This window comes from Drosophila suzukii, chromosome X (genome assembly GCF_043229965.1).
Source record: "Drosophila suzukii chromosome X, CBGP_Dsuzu_IsoJpt1.0, whole genome shotgun sequence".
Lineage (NCBI taxonomy): Eukaryota > Metazoa > Arthropoda > Insecta > Diptera > Drosophilidae > Drosophila > Drosophila suzukii.
In genome coordinates, this window is record NC_092084.1 from 19370727 (window position 1) to 19390615 (window position 19889).

General features: G+C 40.1%; 2 protein-coding genes across 2 annotated transcripts in view; both read left to right on the forward strand.

Annotated features, from left to right (window-relative positions):
• The window catches only part of RpL37a (ribosomal protein L37a), a 211097-nt gene that overhangs the window by 16211 nt on the left and 174997 nt on the right, over nucleotides 1-19889 (forward strand). The window lies entirely within an intron of this gene.
• On the forward strand, nucleotides 10085-11969 carry LOC108005236 (uncharacterized). Its single transcript, XM_017068428.4, has 2 exons — nucleotides 10085-10538; nucleotides 11080-11969. The coding sequence occupies exon 2, from the start codon at nucleotides 11081-11083 to the stop codon at nucleotides 11480-11482; it is 402 nt and encodes a 133-aa protein (XP_016923917.2). The 5' UTR covers nucleotides 10085-10538; nucleotide 11080; the 3' UTR covers nucleotides 11483-11969.

Genomic DNA, 19889 nt, shown 5'->3' on the forward strand with positions numbered 1-19889 from the left:
TCTTATTTTTATATTATCGTTATTTGATGGATATGCAATAAAAAAGGTTTTAAGACATTAATATAATTCAAATATTCCTGAATAAAATTGATATTTTAATGACATAAGTGAAAGGTTTTTTATAGTACATTATTCTTAAATTCCAGTAATAATAATGATAATTTATAATGAATATATTTAATAAAGATAAAGAATTTGGAGACTGTGGGAAAATACCTTCTCACTTTTTATTAAACCTAAAATAGTTATTATATTATTTCAACGATATTTATTTCAAATTTTAAAACATTACCATTATGTAAACGGTATGCAATGGAAAAAAGATTTTCAAAATGTGCAAAACTGATACCTTTCTTACATAAGTGTTGTTATTTTTTTTTTTGAAGCACTTGGATTCAGTTTTTAGATTTTACAGAATTAAAATATTATTTTTCCTTATACAATTATAAAATTCCGGTAATGAGTGTCGAAGTCATTAAAATCCTTTCGATTCACATGTTGAAGTTCCCTGGCCGCAAAACTGCGCTGTGATCCATTTGGAAAGTAGAGCAAAAGTTGTTGCAACTAAAATAGCTGACCACCTTTGTGTTGGGACCTGTCCATTTCCATTTCCATTGCCAGGGGCGTGGCATGAGAGGGGTGGGGGGTGAAGGGGGTTGAACAGGTGAAACTTGTGGCGCCGCCGGCATCAGGAAAATTCTGGAAAATGCTACACGGATGCCGGTGCCGGTGCCCGGCGAAAAGTTCGCTGAAATTGTGACACAATTTTTGACGAATGTCAAAAACTGAACCGTAACAAGTGGATGCACACAGCCAGGTACGAAAGACAAACAAATGACAGGAGGGGGGTCTGGGGCTCTCTAGAAAACAGGGGTGGAGGCGCAAGGGGGTTAATGGAGGCAAGTGCCGTAAACCCGCATCAACGCAAATGTCATTTGATGGATAAGTTTTCGGGACCAAGCTCGCATCCATCCGTCGCCCAAAAACAAGGATAACTATGTTCCATATTTAATTATTCATGAGGCGGCAGAAGTGCCAGAGCGAGACGGGCGCCGTCGTCCCTTTTGATTAATGAAGCAGCTGAGACAACATCAGCAATCAAATTAATTTCAGTTACATGAGCGGATTATAAAGAAACAACAACAGAAACAAGGGGCAGGGGCGCCTATTAGCTATAAAGTCACAGACTTTTAATTACCTCTTACAATGCCTGAATCCAATTGTTATACCGTTTTATTTGCATTACTTTTAGGTTTATAAATTATAAATAAAATATTATTAATTAAAATTATCTTATATCTTTTAGATTTTTATATAGAAGTCAAGAAGTCAAAGAAAATATTGTTTTACAATATTAATTGCAAGAGAATTGGATAATCCTACTTTAATCAATAAATTAAATTACATTTTAATCATTAACAATTTACAATAAATATTTTCTTTGTATAAATATTGGAATTAAATATTAAACTAATATAATACTATTAATTTACATTTATATATATTTGTATGAATAATATTTAAACCTTGCTTCAAGTTTCAATGAGATTTGTTATTTAAGAAAATTGTAATAAAAAAAATAATAATATTATATTCTTTATACTTGTAGGTACACATTTTATATTTAAAAAAGAAAAAAAAAACTAATAAATCTCCAAAAGTAGTTACCTCTGCGAAGATTTATTTCCTACCTATCCTGCTTTCTTTGCATACCCTGAACATTCCCCGAGATAACTGATAAATACAATATAAATATTTAAAAAAATACCATTTAGAAATATATAAATTTGGTACTCGTATACTTTTAAATTTATTTAAGGTGAATTAAACTCTAAATATAAATTATTAATATAATAGTAATACTAAAAAATCTTTAAAAATAATATTCGAATGGTCTTAACTCATACCACTTTTTTTTTAATAAGTCCCTAAAAAATCTTCAAAAACAGTTACCACTTCTAGGACTTGTACCCCGTTTATCCCGCATACCCTCGACTTTCTCTGGGACATCTGACAAAACTAAACGGGGCAAAAAGCAGCTGGGTGGCCGAAAGGGGGTGGCTGTTGGGACAGCAACAAATCGCTTTGGGGAGCAGAGGCAACAACGCGCAAACATTTTTCACAACTAAATGAAGTAATTTAAAATAATTATCAATGCTAATTTAATGAGGCCTGGGCCAAGGCGACCAACTTGGACCCGCTGTGCAGGATATATGTTCTTTTTTTTGCTGCCTTTTTTTGTGTGTGTTTTTTTTTTGTGTTGGCCCATTCTTTTGCGTAAAGTTTTCTTGGGCAAAGCGCTTATTTTTTTTATTTTTATAATTTATAGTTTTTTATGTGGGTAGTAAAACGTTGCAATTGAAATGCATGGCGTGGGCGTGGCACTTAGTGGCAACGTTGAGCCACGTCTAGACGGCATATATACATACAAATTAGCCAAGTTAAATTGGCTGCAAAGAGGGGTGGATACGGGGGAGGGGTAGGGGAGGGGGGTGGCAGTAAGCCGGGCTGATGAGAAATGCATTGGGAATCGTTTGCGTCGTCGACAAGTATGCAACATAAATTGTACAAGCCGCTAACGGTAATTGTTGCGCCGCCAACATGACGTATACGCGATATTTGCCAAGCTGCAAATGAGGCTGCCATTTTGCCTCTCTCTCTCTCGCTACCACTTCCGGTGTGTGCATGTATGGGTTGGTGTACGTGTGTGTGTGTGTGTGAGTGTGGGTTGGCGTGCTCAAGCGCCTGGAAAATGCCGCTAACGATGACGTTAACGTTGGCTTTTACCGTTGCCATCAGCTCCTCCTCATCATCCCCCATTTCCCCACTTTCTCCTTCTCTCTCCGCCATTTTCTCCTCATCCTGGGCGCCTAAAAGCATGCAGCAGCAATTTAAATTTTGTGCGCATTTCAATTTGCAAAATGGTGGAATACAAAAAAAAAACCCTTGCTAAACAACACAAATGCAGCTCGGCAATTAAAACCGTGTGCGGTAAGCAGGAGGTGGAACTAAGGACGAAAAAAAAGGAGTATAACAGTGGAAATTACAGAGCACAAGATGCCAGAAAGATGTAGCAAATAAAGGTAAATACCTTCCAGTTGAAAATCAGATCCAAAATATATTTATACCGCCTAATTATTAAATCGCGTAAATCACGTCAATAAGTCACATTAATTTTTATAGTTATACCAGTTCAGTGGTTAATTAACAAACAAAAAGGCCATAAAGCAAATAATATAATGCACAACTATAGTTTCACAAATACCGCAAAAAGCATTTAAATATTTATGAGCATTTATTTAATCAGCCGGAAATATGTAATTAATAAACTCAAAAGTTTTCGAGCAAGCAGCCTGCGGGCTTAATTACAAAATGATGAATAGTCCCTGAATTGTAATTAAATAATTTATTTTCATTTTCGGTTTCTAATTTGGTAATTGTAGTCATTTATATTTATTATCTTGATTGATTAGTAGCTCTGGCTTTAATAGGATTTTAAATGCGTATTTTATTGATCCAAGAACGCAGCAAATTGGTTAATTTACAAATAAAATGGAATATAAAGAAGATTTTCTTATTTAAATCTCGTTATTACATTACTTTATTTTAGATTGCAGATACAAAAATTAATCATGACTGTAGACCTTTTTTCCCAAAAGTACAACGTTTTATTATTATTAAATTATTAAAAACGTATACTTATAAATATATTTCTTTACCTACATGCACTTTTAAAAATTGTTCAAATTGTTATTTTATTTCTTGGTGCTATAACCCCTTTTACAAAAGTATTTTTATCCGAATTGAAACGTTTCGCCAACGCGAAGCATTTAAACTTTAATGCAATGGCCAAGGGAAAAACGAGCGGAAAAACAGGGAAAGTATAAATTGGACTGCAATGGCGAAGGGGAAAACTGGAAAACTGGACAACTGAGCACAGCACGCACATTAAAAGTTCAAATGGTACGAAAATATAAAAATCCGCTTACGAAATTCTGAGGGCCAGAGACAAAAGGCAACTGCAAAATAGGGCAGACAAGACTGTGTGGCAGTTAAAAGTGGAATAGCCGCGGACAAAATAATGCGACCCCACGCAACGATTGCGAGTTTGAAGTTCGGAGGTTGGGGGTTGGGGGTTGAAGGTTTCATGGGGCAGGAGACCATTACAATTGTAGCCCAGAACGACCTTACATTTTACACCATATACTTTCCACTGATCGATAACCATTCAGTTGGTCATCATCTGCAACCAGGAATATCAACTTAACCGGAATGCAATCATAAAAGGGGAACAAAGTCGTCTTCTCCCTACTTATTTTGCATTACATTTTCAGCAGTTGGCATTAAATATTTAATTGGCTCAGGGGGCCGAAGTTCAAAGAAAATTTAAAAGGTTTTTGTAGGTGCCAATAAAAACAAAAATCAAAAATGTATAGGTTTTGTAAACGAAAATGTAGTTTAAAAATGTATGCTTAGGCTTTTTTCTAACAGAAGAAAAGGTTTAAAAACCTTTTCATTAAATAGCTAAATAAATTGAGCTGTCTAGCCCTTCAAATAAACTAAACTATATAGTCTTAACTATTTAACAAGGACATTTCCGCTTGAAGACTAATTCTTTGGAGAATCGAATGTTAAATCTGCAGGAAGGCCCACACATTTGGCTATCGGCAATTTAGAAAGTCTCAACGGGATTGCATATCCGCAATCCTATGGCCAAATTGACCTTCATCCTCCAAAAAAAAGGAAGAGGGGTTGGCAAATGTTATGCCAAACTAATTACTTGCTAAAAGCGCAAACAAAAGACACAAAAATAAAAACAATCACAACAACAGAGGGGGGCGGGGCCTTGGGGTTTTATCTCCGATCGCACACACTTGACGACCTCTAACCTTCCTATTTTTCCTCTATTTCTGTTCAAACATGGCCAGAACAAAGGCCTGGTCCAAAACAATGGGGGCCACAACGGAAACCAGCTGGCAAAACACTCGAGAGCCAATCAATGCAAAATGTGTCCCAAAGTCAACTTGCGCAACATATCGGGGGCGTGGTCACGCCCACCGCACCAAGGGGGTTTGAGTTGGCCTTATGCAAGGATATTCACTAATTAGTCCACTGGCGTAAGGGGAGGGGGTGAGGGGTTTCAGCCCAGTTAAAATTGGTCGAGAAAATGCGGACAATTTTTGAGCTGCAGCTTAAAGCCTTCAAGCCTTCCACTATAGTTTTCCGCATTATGGAGGCATTATTACGCATTACGCAAGCTGCATGGCCAAAAGCCGATTAACGCTTAATTTAGTTGCATCATTAATACTTAATGGAAATGCCAAATGCCTGAAAGGCAAGGTAAGTTATCTTAAGAATATGCGAAACAAAACGTGCTAATGACACGAGTCAACATTAAATATTTAATGTGATTTGAAGTGTTGCTTTAAAGGGCAATAACATTATCTATGAGGTATGCATTAATTTAGCAGATTTAACTAATTACTTGAACATGATGTGAAAATTTTTTTCCAAAAAGGCTAATATTATAATAATTATCTTTACTTATAAAATGAAATACATACAACTATTTCAAATGGGGTTTTTAAGACATAAAATAACATATACAACAGAGGTACTATATATTTTTAAATACCTTAGGACTTATATTTAAATAAATGCTCTTAAGTTTGGTGTAGTTTTGGGAAATGTTTACTTTCGCATGCCCTTAAGAGACACTCTTATAATTTTTTAAAGGTATCAAAAAGTGTATATAAGTTTTATATTATAAATTCACAAATTGTTTCTTTAGTGACTATTGTAAAATATTATTTATCGTAGTTTCCAAAGCTTTATAGGCTTTAAACCACGCCATGTCAAAAGGTAACCGTACGGATATGGCTTTGTTTCTTCCCATAAGCTGTCTCCGATCCGCACTCAACCTTGAGATTGGTAAGCTCCAGAGGCGTCGAGTTTTTTATGGCCAGCGATGTCCGAATGGCGGAATGAAATCGGTAAAATCGGTTAACGAATCGTCGGAGCTGCAACATCTGGTGGGGCAGAGCTGCCTGCAGCTTAGCACCTGATTAGGTGCGCTTCAGGAGTCATTCCTGAGCCGAGGTTGTCCAGGATGCCAGGATGTGGGTTGGGATAGAGGTCGTAGGTGGGTAGGTCAGCGGCGTATTAAGAGTGTAACTCGGGTGGGATTCAGGGAATTTTGCAGTTCGATGCCCGGAGCTGTTTCTCTGGCTCAGCAGGGCTCAGCTCAGGATGGGTGGTGGCAGGGGGTGGTCCAAGGACCAAGGACCAAGGACGAAGGACACACTGCCATTGTCCCGGCTCCTTATCGAAATCCAGTGCTGTCACTTGTCGGGCACTTCACGGCAGCCAGTGATCTCCCTCGAGTGTGTTGAACATACGCTTCTTATATGTGTGTGTACCCTCCTACTTTTGCCCGCTTTCTCCTTTCTCCTTTCGCCTTTCTCCGTCTGTGTTTGTTTATCCTCTGCCTGACCCCTGACCCCTGGCTGCCGGGGCTTATACAACCACTCAGTGACACAAATAAAAGTAAACATGATAAAACCATTGAAACTTTTTCCATTTTCACTTTTGAGTGTGTTTGTATTTTGCTCCACTCCGCCTTTGTCCCTTTTTTCACACACACACACACACACACAGGATATATATGTACCCCTGGATGGCTGCATCTGTGTGCGAGTTAATCTCAAGTGCAGCCGAGAGCTAAATATTTACCATTGGCGTTGACTCTGCGCCTCTGCAGCCACAAACTCGCAAGCACATGGCCAAAGTCCCCAGTGACCAGCACACACCACCCCCCGAAAACCACCCACCACTACCCACAACCACCCACCGGGAAAACCCACTTTCTCCGCACCACTCAATCCCCTTTCACCGTTATGTTGACTTCTCGCTTATCATCGATGGCGCTGAGCTCTGTCCATCCAAACATGCATTCAAATGACCTGCACTTGCCCCGCGCCACGCCCACACCCACTTTACCGCCCCTTGTTTACGCTTAACTAACAAGCCAAGCTAAAAGTTAGCTAGCTGCAAGCCGGGACTTCCCCTTTCTATTTTTCATCCTTTTTCCACGTCTTTTCTTATTTTTAGACCCCCCCCCCCACACACACCGCCTTTTCCATTCAAGAGAGTCCAGTTTGTTGTGCATAAATTGTTTATGTTGGCAACCCTGGATCCGGGACTCGAATTGTTTTTGGATTTTCGATGCTGGTCTGCGCCAGTAAGTTGGCCAGGACAAAAGGCAGAAAGGTAAATACATACTTGCGTCAGTCGTTGAACTTGTGTGTGTGTTTGTGGCTTGACCCCTGGCAGGATGCGTCCACAAGTCAATCACAAAGCCAAAGTCCGGCAATTGTACGTCTATCTTTGTAATATGGAAAACTAACCACTGTTGTGTTCCTTTGTTAAATACTTTAAACACTGTGTCTGCAAATGTGTTTAAGGTTTGTAATTATAAATATGGGCACACTGTTCTGTCACATACACTTACACAACACTACATAGTTACATAAATACAACTTATTCAACACTTATTTACACCTACTAGTTGAACAGTTCTTTAAGATATTTCTGTGGTTTACTTTCCTTTATTTACTTCTGCACTTTGAACACCGAGTCATATATACTTGTAGAAGGTTTGTAATAATAAATATGGTCTCACTGTTCTGTTACTAACACTTATTCAAGACTAGATGCTGGCACTAATATAACTTACAAATTCAACACTAATCTACACATAGTAATTGAACAGTTTGTAAAGTTATTTCTTTGGAACTCGAACACCAAGTCTGAAAATCTGTATATAGTCTTGTAATAATAAATTTGGTGGCACTGTTACCCAACACTGGAAGCTTGCATTAATGCAACCTTTTCAACACTTACATCTATCTAAGAAATGGAACCTATAGTCCTCAAAGTTATTCCCATAACTGTGCCATTGCTAGCAATAAAATGTAAATACTTCTGAAAAGATTTGAAGCCAAGGATGAATTCAACTAAGTAGACAAGTAAATATTCAGCATTTTGACGGTTTTCACTGCGGCATCACCTGCCTCGGGCGAAAGCCAACACCAAGTCCGCCCAGCAAGCCACGAACTCGTGAATATTTAAAGGGCAGGCTTCAATATTTCAGCATCGCTCAACCTTGACAGCATTATGAAGTGAGTGCGACTGCAAGTGGGCGCTGGGTGGGTGGTGGGTGGCCATTGGGTGGCAGCTGGGCGGCAGGTGTGAGTGGCAGGTGGCAATATGAAACGCTTGGCTGGAGCAGAGCAGTGCAGCGGATGCTGGAATCAACCGAGGCGTGTAACCGAGGCAATGGAGGCACTACCCCCACTTTTCAGCCCCCCCTGGAGTCATGTGCAACTGTCAAATCTTTCGTGAAGATACAACTCACTTGCCGCTCCAATGAGACGGCTCATTATGAGCCGGATCCGGATATGGCCACAGCTACGGCTACGGCTGACAATGGGCGGCTACGGGCCCAAAAAAGGCTAAGACCACCCATTGTTGCCCGAAAACTGCACGTAACGATGTATTAATTAAGCTCCGACCGATGGCTCAATGGGTGTGGTAATGCCATGACATGAAAGTGGAACATTTTTCTGTTTAACATAAGTTCAATGAGTTGACAGAGTTCCAAACAATAAAAAGAGAAGATATGGGGGAACGAAAATAACCATAAACATAAGCCAATCGATTTTGGGAATATTGTGCCTAGTGTATAGTGCTTTCTTCAGGTTAATATATTAAAGCCACTATATTTCAATACAGTTTACAAAATGGCACACCTCCTTTTAGTTTTAGTGTTGGTAAAGTACATTTTTAGCCTCCATTTTTGAATTATCTGTAAGTAGGTGACCCATAACTGAATTGTTGTCATCCATAGCTTGATTATTTGGATAGTTTTCTTATATTCTGCTTTAATTTTTTTTTATTTAAATGCTTTTATGTACCCACTTTTATCTTAGCTGTGTCAAAGTTTTCGATAAATATCAGAAAGGTGACCCAGAATAGTACTTCCATAGCTCATAGCTTGACTAATACGATTCCGATTTCAAAGTGGTCTACCTATTTAAGGTTGTTCTTTAATTTTCAAGTTATCTTTAATAAAATTTTGCATTTAATTTGAGAAACTCTGTCTTAGTCTCCGATAAGTTAGAGAAAGGTGACCCCAAAACGGCAAGCAAGGACGAACTGACTTTCTCGGTTTTATTCCGCTTCTGGAGAGCAGAAGTCAATGCTCTAGACTGGGACCAGCTATCAATCAGGGTTTAATCGGGGATAGGGGATGGGTTAAAGACGCCACCTCGAAAGGGGGAAAACTCTTTGCTCGCTGCTCGACAATCATTTACCGAGCAGCTTTTGGCTTTCACTTTTCACACATCCCGCAATTAATTTCCGTTTGATTGTTTGTCTCTGTCCGGGGCCCCTCCTTCAAAACCCGCACCCGGAATCCTATTTGCTTCCCACACAGCGAATGCGATTTAATTGCTTTGGGGCCCCTGTTGCCGCGACTTAAGCTCAGCTCCGGCGCTTTTCCTCCGCACTTTCCCCGCATTTCCCGGGGCTGCATTTTCCAGTCGTAAATAAAGAGCTAAGCGCGGACACATAGGTGAGGCATTGCAGGTGGAAATCAGATGGCAGAGAAGGCTGCCATGTCAACAACTTTGCCGTGAAAGTTTTATTTGTTCAGTTCATTTGCTGCTGGCAGGAGAAAAGCATAATATGGCACATTCGGGAGCACCAGGGTTGCCAAGCGACGTCAAAAAGTATGAAAGGTATTAGGGCCTTATGGGCAAAACATTAAAATGCCCAGAGAAGTTTTTTTTTTGCATTATGCTTTACCTTTTCATCCCAATAATCACTTTTAATAATTAAAATTTGTTCAGTAAAAATGTGATTTTAAATTTTTCATTTCCATTTATTCAGCAAAAAAAGTTCTACAAGTTTTTAATAGAATTTTAAATACATTTTTGAAGTAGAATTTCAACCGTAAGCCCATTTTTCAATATATTCTTTTTTTTTAAATAGTTCTTAGCCGGCCGGGAGAAGTATGCCAGATATTTGACAGGGTATATTAGACTTAGTAAAATCGTCTAGGTAGTCAACACACACATCCGACACATTCATACACACACACACCGTTTGAATAAAAAAAAATATAGACGAAAATCGAAAAAAAATAATCAAACGGCGAAAACAAATCCAGACTGGTACTTGAAACTAGCTAATTGAAGAGTTGCACTAGAATCGCTTGCGACTTGGACGCCCAGACGCGTAGAACAGATCCGTTGTCAGCACACCACTGCACCAGAATCCCTTGGATCGCACAGGAAGAGTACAAAATTGATAGGCTCAAAGTTCAAGGCACCCGAAAGGACCGAGAGTGGACCCCCGATCACAGCCAAGGGCCAATTGGGCCCAAAAATCGTGCAGCTAAGTGCCCCAGGTTGAAGCCACATCGCCCACTGCTTCCAGTCCGATTTCTTTTCCACTTTTGATAGTTTTATATTCAGGTAAGTCAGCTGTGTACTCTTCATAGGCAATATCACTTTTTATCCACTGGATATTATAGAAATAACACTTTTGTTAGGTACAACATTTGATATCATTTATAATTATTTTGTTTATTTGTTATAAAATATATCGATTGAACTAAGTTATTTATTATAAAATGTATCAATTGAATTCAGATATTATTATTTATAAATTTTTTTTATGCTAAAAAACAAACTTGAGGTCACTTTTGTCTTGATTTCAAGAACGTTTCTTCTCGAAAAAGTGAGAAGAACAAATTTTAAGCTAAGTATATTTGATCTTGGCTCTTTCTGGGTGTACAGTACTCTTTTTATCTTTTTATTTTGAAATTAAGCTACATATATATTCTTGATCTTTATTTTCATTGTATATTCTATTAATTTTGTTTAAGTATATCTTTTAAATAAGATCCAATTGTGCAGTCTAGTGATACACATAATGAAGTTGTTCTTTATTTTGTTTGAATATTTTTTGTTATGTTTTGAAATGTATTAATGTTTTTTGAACTACTGATCCCAGAATGGTCATCAATCTGAATCCGGCCACCTCGTCGAGCGCCAATGCCAGCGGCAGCAGCGTGGGCGGCGGCAGCGGTGGCGGCGGCAGCGTGAACAGCCAAAGCGGTAGCATCATCGGCGGAAACGGAACCGGAAGCGGAAACGGTAGCGGAAACGGCAGCGGAAGCGGCAACAGCACCGGAAACGGAAGTGGCGGCGCCGCCACCAGCAACGTAATGGGCATCTTCAGTCACGCGGTTTTCGAGGGGATCGTCCATCTGCATGTGGTATGTGCGGGCGATTCGAACGCCAAGTGGATCACCCTGGAGGAGGCGATGGCCTACTGCCCCACCGGCGTGGTTGCCTACACAAAACTGCAGCTTGCGGAGATTTACGGCGTGCCGATGGAAGTTCTATTCGAGTGATGATACCGGATATTTCGGAATCCTCGAGGCCAGTTCGGATGTTCCTCATCTGAACGATGGGCTCTGCTTTTTGCTTGTTCGGTTTTGGCAGAACAATGGCAGGCGGCACTTGAACTTTGGCAAGGTTGGTAACCAAAATCAAGAAAATCAGTATTCGGTTAGTTTTGCAGAAACTTCTGCATACCGTCGACTTTTTTTCGTGCTTGTTCTCTAGCTATACAACAGAAACCAAATTTCAAGTTGTGGCGTTATGCAATTTTTCCGAAATACAGCAATTACTTCAGAGAGTTTAGAATACCAGCCGAGGTGACATATCCGAGAGATGTATTAATGTTCGGTTTGATGAAAGAAACTGGTTAATCTTTTTTGACTGAAGGACGTATACTTTTGGCCCGACTCGAGGATAATTCGTAACTTATGCTTATCAGAAAAGTATAAAAAGAACGCACTAATTCATAAAAATCTCAAATAATAATTGTCAAAACTTTGTTTGAAGGGTTTTTATTTATTGAGTTCAGAATATTGGAAAATTGGGATTTTCATAGGCCAGTATACAACATTTTTGATTGCCAAAACTAAAATCAAATTGCTGAAATCCTGATGCATTTATTTGCTACATTTTTTCTAAGTTCCAGCTAAATTTGTTCTTTAATATTTTAGAGATTTCACTGTTTTAGTTAAATATTCAAAAAGATCTTATCAACGTAGTTGTTTTAAAAACATTTTCAAGGAATTCCGTATAAGTTTAGAAGTGATGGGCTTAAAAACTGTATAAATCGAATTTCAAAGATGTCATTCTCCTTTTTTGATTTTATAGGATTTTTAAAAAGAAAGAAAATGGAAAGTTCGAATATCAATTGTACATTATTCAGGTAAGTACTAATTAAATCTTAGAAAATCAAGTGAATTTAAATATTTCTTTTCATGTACTCATACCATTTCTCGTCTCGCATTTAAATAGCAAAAATATCCAAGGAAGTCCTGCAATATTACAAAAAATAAAATCTCCAGAGCTCTGGCAATCCCAGGATTCATTTACCTGGGCCACTGACCGCCTCACGTGCCCCCATGGCATTTGTCAGCCGAGCAAGGGGGGGGGGGGGGGTGGGGGCGACCAAGATGGATGGGCTGAGCGGAAGTTTAAGGAGCCTTTGCCACGCAGCAACCACACGGCGTATGCGTAATGCGGCCAGCCCACAGAATTTGGGCATTTCAATTGCAAATTAGCCAAAAGCCAACGTCAACCGGCAGCCACGCCCCCCGCCGCCCCCTTTTGAAGTGCGCCTCGGGTTTTCCTTGCCATTTTCTTTTTTCTGTGTCTCTGTGTGTGTGTGTGTGTGGCAATTTGAATGATTTATGTTGATTGCGTATAATTGCATGTTGTGTCCTTGTCCGCCCCTTTGTGCCCAGGTGCGTTTGCCGGCCACGTGACAAATTCAAATCCCCGCCACCGCGCACGCCACTCCTTGTTTTCTCGGCATTGTTTCGTCTTTGCCATTTCCGCTTTTCCGCTCTTCCGCTTTTCCACTTTTCCGCCTTTCCTAACCTCAGACATTCTGCGGCGCATTGTTGCCGCCGCTTTTATGACGCTCCATCTGTCAGCGGCTTGTTGGTTGTTTGGTTGGTGACACCGCGCCAGGAGACTTTGGAAGGATGGGGGGGAGGGGGTGCTGGAAAAGCGGAAAAGCCAGGACCTATATGGCCGCCAGTCGACCAGGCTGCTTATCTAATTACGCGCCCAAAAGCACGCAACACAAAAATGCCAACCAAGTCGAGCGACGGCGACCAACTTGTCTTCTGCGGCACGACGCTTCATTTTTCTAATGCCCCATCGAGTGGGTGAGTGGGTGGAAAAGCGTTCTGGAAAAGCCCGGGGAAAAATGCGGTGGGTCAGGATCTGACTTTTGCCAAATGGCAGGCGCTCGCGCATTTATTTCACTTGTAAACGAGCGCAATTTGCAATTTGAGCGCGTCCGCTTCGCGTGTACTCGCCTCACTTTCACCCCCTGCCCTTTCCACTTTCTCCTCTTAACACACACACACACCCACACACACGTCAAAAAGGCGGGAAAAGGGGTGTGGGCTGTCCGTCCTGTCAGCCATTTGCAATTGAATATTTATTTGCATTGCCCACGGGTTTCATGTCGGGTGTGGCGCAACTAAAAAATTATTACGCATACGCAGCGTTGTCAGGCGAGGGGAAGGGGCAAAAAAAAAAATATGGAAGAGAAATAACGAATCAAATCATATGAAAGGAGAGGCGTAGCACTTTTTCCTAATCAGGCAAAGTGTGACCGGAATTTTTGGTATTTTCAAAGGGAATTTCGGAGGATTGCGTTTTGCAACAGGTCAACGAACTTTATGTTGATTGCCTGTTTTAGAGTGCACTTTGGCATTGGAAATGAAAGCGTGCTATTAGTAAGTAACTTGGTGGTTCTTGATTTAAAATTTTTTTTAATATAGTTTCTTGTTTTCTTTTTGGCTCTCAGCACATAAACTTCCTTTTTTATTAGCCCTGGTCACATTGATTTAACTAAAACTAAAATGATTCACTGAATTCGTAGTGCTTAATTAGTGGTATTACAATAAACTGCAGGTTTTTTTTACTTTACAAGTTTGTTTAAATTTATTTTTGTATATTCATAGTAAAACAATCTTTTTTGCTAGCCCTGGTCACACTAATTTAACAAAAATGCAATCAATTTATTTTATTTGTAGTATTTAATTAGTAAAATTTCACAAAATGAAGTGATCTTCCTAGCTGGCTGTTTTTATAATCACATTAGCCACTAACAAGTCATTTAGAACACCCAACTTCCTGCGACCTGGTCACACCAATTACGTGTCATCCTAACGGCTGCTCGAAATGGTTGCTGTCGGAAGTGGTGCAGCCACACTGAACCAACGTGGTCGATGCAAGAGGCGGGCTAATAAAATGTACTTTATGCTCGAACGTGCGTTGACTGTGCAATCGGGCTGAAAATAAAAGGAGAAGAAAGTGGAGAAAGGGGGCTGTGCGATATCTCTTGTTTCGCTCCCATCACGCTGCTGCCTAATTATAATTTTGCATTCTGCTGCCGCATGCAAAATTCATGAACGAGAAAAGTGCGGGGTGTGCGCAATGTCATTCCATTTCTGCCCACCGATGTTAACATAAAACTTGACAACATCCGGCGCTAAACGAGGGGTCAGCTGGGGGTCAGAGGTTGATCAAAGCGAACACATCAACGTTAAGCGTTTTATGGCCAGAATGTGCGTTTCCCTGGCTTTTATACGTGTATACATATATACGTTCTTTTTGTTTTTGCGCTGATTCGCGCAACTTCCAGTGCTACAGCCACTTCCGTTTTCCTTTTTCTGCAAATGTTGCAAATCTTCGCGAAAAACTTGTCGTAAAAATATTTCCATCAGCCAAAATAAAGCAGGAGCGATGTGGAGCGGCGGATGAAGATGAAGATGAAGCTGCAAGGAGCTACGAAAACGAGGAGGTGGCAGGATGGTATGGTATGGGGCATGGTATGGGGGGCAGATAAGCACAGTATAGCTCGCCAGCGTTCGCAATGAAGCAATGAAACTGGCAATAAACAAATGGCACAAACGGCAACGGATGTGCAAAAACGGAAGCAAAAAGTAAGAAGAGCTGGCAAAAACACACGAAATGAATTGCCAACGAAAAGGGAATCGAAATGGCAGTTACCCTATATAAAAATTAATGGTATAGATAGGTATTTGGGCTAGTATGTTTCAAAATAATATACTACCGAAGCACTAAGAAATGATATGGTATCATAAAAACGTTCTATATTTTAAATGTAATATTATTTAAAAGTATTTTTAAAGCTAGGAGTGATTTTTTGCAGTTTTTCACTGATATAATATATATTTAAGGTGATAAACTTGGTATGGATGTGAAAAGTTTTACCAGATGCGTGGGCAAATCACCGAGCAAGGGTATAAAATGAAGATCCAGCTGCGATGGCGCAAAATGCCACCGGAAGACGACGTCGTGGCGCCAAAAGCATCGCATTTCCAGTGGCGGCTGTGGAAGGGGGCTCTGGGTATTTCGATGGGTGGGGCCATCGGGGGGGTGTAATGGGGATTTTCGGGGCGCGGCGAATTTATGAAGCATAAGCTGCATAAACATTAAGATTACATAAACGTCGACGGGAATCCTTTGGCAGGACAACGGCACTCGGCAGCGATGAAGACGAAGATGTAGAGACCCCAAAAGGAAGTGCCCAGGAAAGGGGGTTAAGATGGCATTAGTGGGGTGCAAAAAAAGAAGGGGGAAAGGGGGGGAAAGGTTAAACAAGCGACGCTTGCAACATTTTAAGTGTCGATAATTTTGGTACCGGGTAGTTGCACCCAACTACCAACTTCGAGGCGTGGCCACGCTTAAGTCTCATGCATATGCATTAATGCAGACAAAGACGGCCTTATTCGGGGCGAAAGAGACGGCGCTAAGGTGTGAGAAAGAGAGGGGGCGAATGCATTTAAACATTTTGCATTGCAATGGCGGCATTTGCATTTCTCGGGGCCAGGGCAAATTAAATAAATGTAAATTTTAACCCATACCCAGAGTGTTTGAATCGAAATGGGAATCGGCCAGGGAACGAGAGCGTATATATGCATATATACCATTGCCCTTAAAATTATAGATGATATAAAATCAGTGGAAAAAATGGCCAGGCTTCCTTATCTACCCTTTTTTAGGACAGATCTATTTCCTTTTTGAAAGATAAAAGCCAGAAAAACTCTGCTTAAGACATTTATTGTTCTTTTTTAGGACAGAACTATTTCCTTTTTGTAAAATAAAGCCAGAAAAACTCAGTTTAAAGCATTATTTGTTCTTATTTTCCGTTTTATTCCACGGATGTCCCCTTTTTTTAATGGGAGCACTGGTAAAAGCGAAAATGCTTTCCTTAATGCTCCCCAAAACATGCATGTTCTTCGATTAAAACTAATACCTTGTCCGATGGCTCCAAGGAATTCACAGCGAATCAATTAAATACTGGTCTGTGTGCTCAGCAATATTGAAATACCGCCCCACATTCGTCGAGGCCATCTGTTCCCCGTTCGAAAGACCCGGAGACCCAGAGACAGAGAGCCAGGATGGAAAAAGTATAGGTAACCCCCCAGCGAAATCGGGGAATGCAATATACCATGTATGTAGTTGGATGTAATGGCCTTGGGTGCCCTTTTTGGATACCGGGCAGTGGGATGAGCAGCGTCAGTTGCTACGTGATTTGTTTGCCAAATTGTGGCAAATGTGCGAATGTATCTGCAACTCAATTAGTGCAGAAGTGAATGCTGAACACCACCCAGCAGCCAGTATCCAGCACCGAGCATCGCAGTTCGCCTTTGGTTTATTGAGTTTGCATGACCCTAATTTAAAGATGATTTAAAATTCCCGCAGCGAAATTAACCAAACATCGGGGAAATAAGTGGGGTTACCAGTGGGGTCAGCGGGGGTGATTTCCAAGGGGTATAGGGATTTATTGCCGGCTGGCATTGGACGCTAATGCGGCGCATTTATCATGGACATGGCGACTGCGAGTGCGACTCCGATTCCGAGGATTCCACGATGGCGATGGCGACGCAGCGCTAATGGTCGCCACTTGGCCAACATAAATTATGCTTAATCAGGAGGCAACACCAGGAGGAGCGGTCAGGGGGGGCGGTTGAGGACTGCGGAAATCCTTTAATCGAAACAACAAGCAGATACATGGCCAATCATCAGATACAGATCCACAGATCCCGGGCGGCAAGGAGCGAGCATCCAAATTGAAAAGGATGCGATGATGAATGCGACGGGTCTTCCCTACGACTCTGGATAAAGTCCAGTCTATGGGGACTTAACTCTGGTCTCTGTTTTGGTTAATATTCAGTCAATAAGGATTAAGGAAATCTTTATGGGGATAAATAGACTGAAATTAATTATTTATAGAATATACCAAAGGGGTCTTCCACGTCTACATATAGTTTAGCCTATACATCTAAACTTGTAGAAATTCTTTCATTATTCAGTATTTTGTTTATTATATATTTATAAAAATAATATATGAATACATAAAAACAAACTGTAATTTAGTCTTATTTTTTAATCTGCTTGAAGCCCTTTAATATATTTGATATTCATTAAGGTAAGTCTGCTATATTATTTACAAGCACCTTTATTAATAATTAACAATAATTTAAAGAGAAAATATATCCCAAATAATTTGTAATCTTTTGTTCATATATTAACAAGAGTATTAAAATGTAATTAATTGTTGAAGTTACTTTAAGCAAATAATAATATTTAATTTGCAAGATACATATATAAATATATATAAATACTTTTATAAATGGAATTGAATGAATCCCCTGTTTACATTCAATTTAATTTAATGCGTAAATGAGTAAAATAATCATTTTCCTTATTTATATACCAAGTTACATACCCATCATTTATGCAAATTCATAAACACATGTTTGACTTAGCCGTCAAAATGTAGCCAAGCTCTTTAAAGTGCAAATTCCGCACACGTTTCAATTACGGGCCTACGGACTTATGCCGCGTTTGAGCCACCTAAATGGCCAACCATCGCAAATTCCTGCCTCATCAACAACAGGAGCCACATAATTCGCCGACCAATATCCTTGTCCGCAATATCCTTGTCTGGGTCAAGCAATTTGACTTTGGTTGAACTCATTGATCGGGCAAACCGAGCCAAATCAAATCGAAGCCAGTGAAAGACAGGATTCCCCCGACCAACGTCTTTGTGTATATATCCCACATTTCACATCGTGCAATTCCGCCGCCAACAGAAGCCCCCGGCTGCCATCATATCATGTCAATCAAGAGCAGCAGAAAACACTTTAGCTCGGCCAAGACAAGACGGCGACAGGCGATGCTGGAGGCGTCAACATGGGCGGGTTTATAGGGGGGGTTACTCAGGGGGTTGCTCAGGGGGTCGAGCAGGGGCGAGGCATTAAACTAAGCTGGCAGCCAAATGGCAAACTAAGTGACGAAGCCTGCGCGAGCCATTAAGAGCATTCGTGCCCTTCCATTTTGCCAAGACAAGTACACAACTAACATTGAGTTGGGTAAGGAAGTACATTGGAAACAATTGTACTTACGCCTTGAAAAATCGTAAAGTTGTTTAGTAACACTTTGGTAATACAAAAAAAAAAGAAAATCCACAATAAGGCTATTCAAATATTATTAAACATCTTTGCAAAATCATAATAACCAGGGAATGTAAATAATGATTATTGATCTGTTACTTAAATCAAAAAAATCAACCACTTAGGATCGACACACGCGGAAAAGGAAAATAAATATATTATTAATAACATTTTATTTTATATTATAAATCAACTAAATTGTAACATTTAAAATAAACAATAACACCATGGGATTTTTTCATTCATTTGTGTGAGTAATTTACACTGGGCAGCTTATAAATGAGTGTTTGCCGACCGTTGTTGCACACTGTTTGTGTGGCGGCAGAGACTGAGCATAGTTATTCTCAACGCCCGCTTAATGGTGTCTATTTTAGTGAGCTTAGAATATGGCTGTCTATGTCTTATTTAGAGTAATTATAAACGCTTTCTCGCTCTTTTTCTATTTTTGTGAGTTTTGAATATTACTGTCTCTATCTTATTAAGAGTAATTAAATATGCTTTCTCGCTCTTTCCTCTCATTTTCGGTTTCAGAGATTTTTCAAAGAGGCAAAAAAATAATAGCCTATTAATTTACCAAGCGATTCATTGTATTTACTATATTGTTAACAATTAAAAGTGAATTAAAATTAATTTGTGGGTGTGTTTTTTTTTCTTTGGTTAGGATTTTTTTTTACGAATTTTGTATTGTATTTTTATTGCCTTGTAGCACTGTGCCACGCCCACCAGCATCATGCAGCGCCTTTGTTTGCTGGAAAGTATGCAACACAAAATAACAGACAACTGGGCAAAATTGCTTGCCGACCGATGCGAGTACAAATGATATCATTTTCACTGGGTGTGGCCATCTGTCATGCATGCCGCCCCCCAAGGACGTTGGGATGCAGTTGGTGGCAAGATGGGAAGGTGGCATGGTGGCAAGGTGGCAAGGGCCCCCAGTGGGTGGCGCCCCAGTGGGTGGTGTCGACGGAAGTGTGAAAAAACTTCAAGGAAAGACAGCCAACGGCGAATGGCAAAGGCAGCGATTTGAAAGAGATCCCCACAAAGGGGGGAAAAACAGAGAAAAGGCAAAGAAAGGAAATGTTAGCACCGGAAAAGCTCAACTGGAAAAGAATGGAAAATATGGGGAAAACAAGGGGAGAAGGGTTCGCAAGTTTTGGAATGCAGGCAGCGGAGTTCTTTAAATGCCTGAATTTTACACTGGCCCATGTTTTGGAGCTTAAAATCACCTCCTTATAGA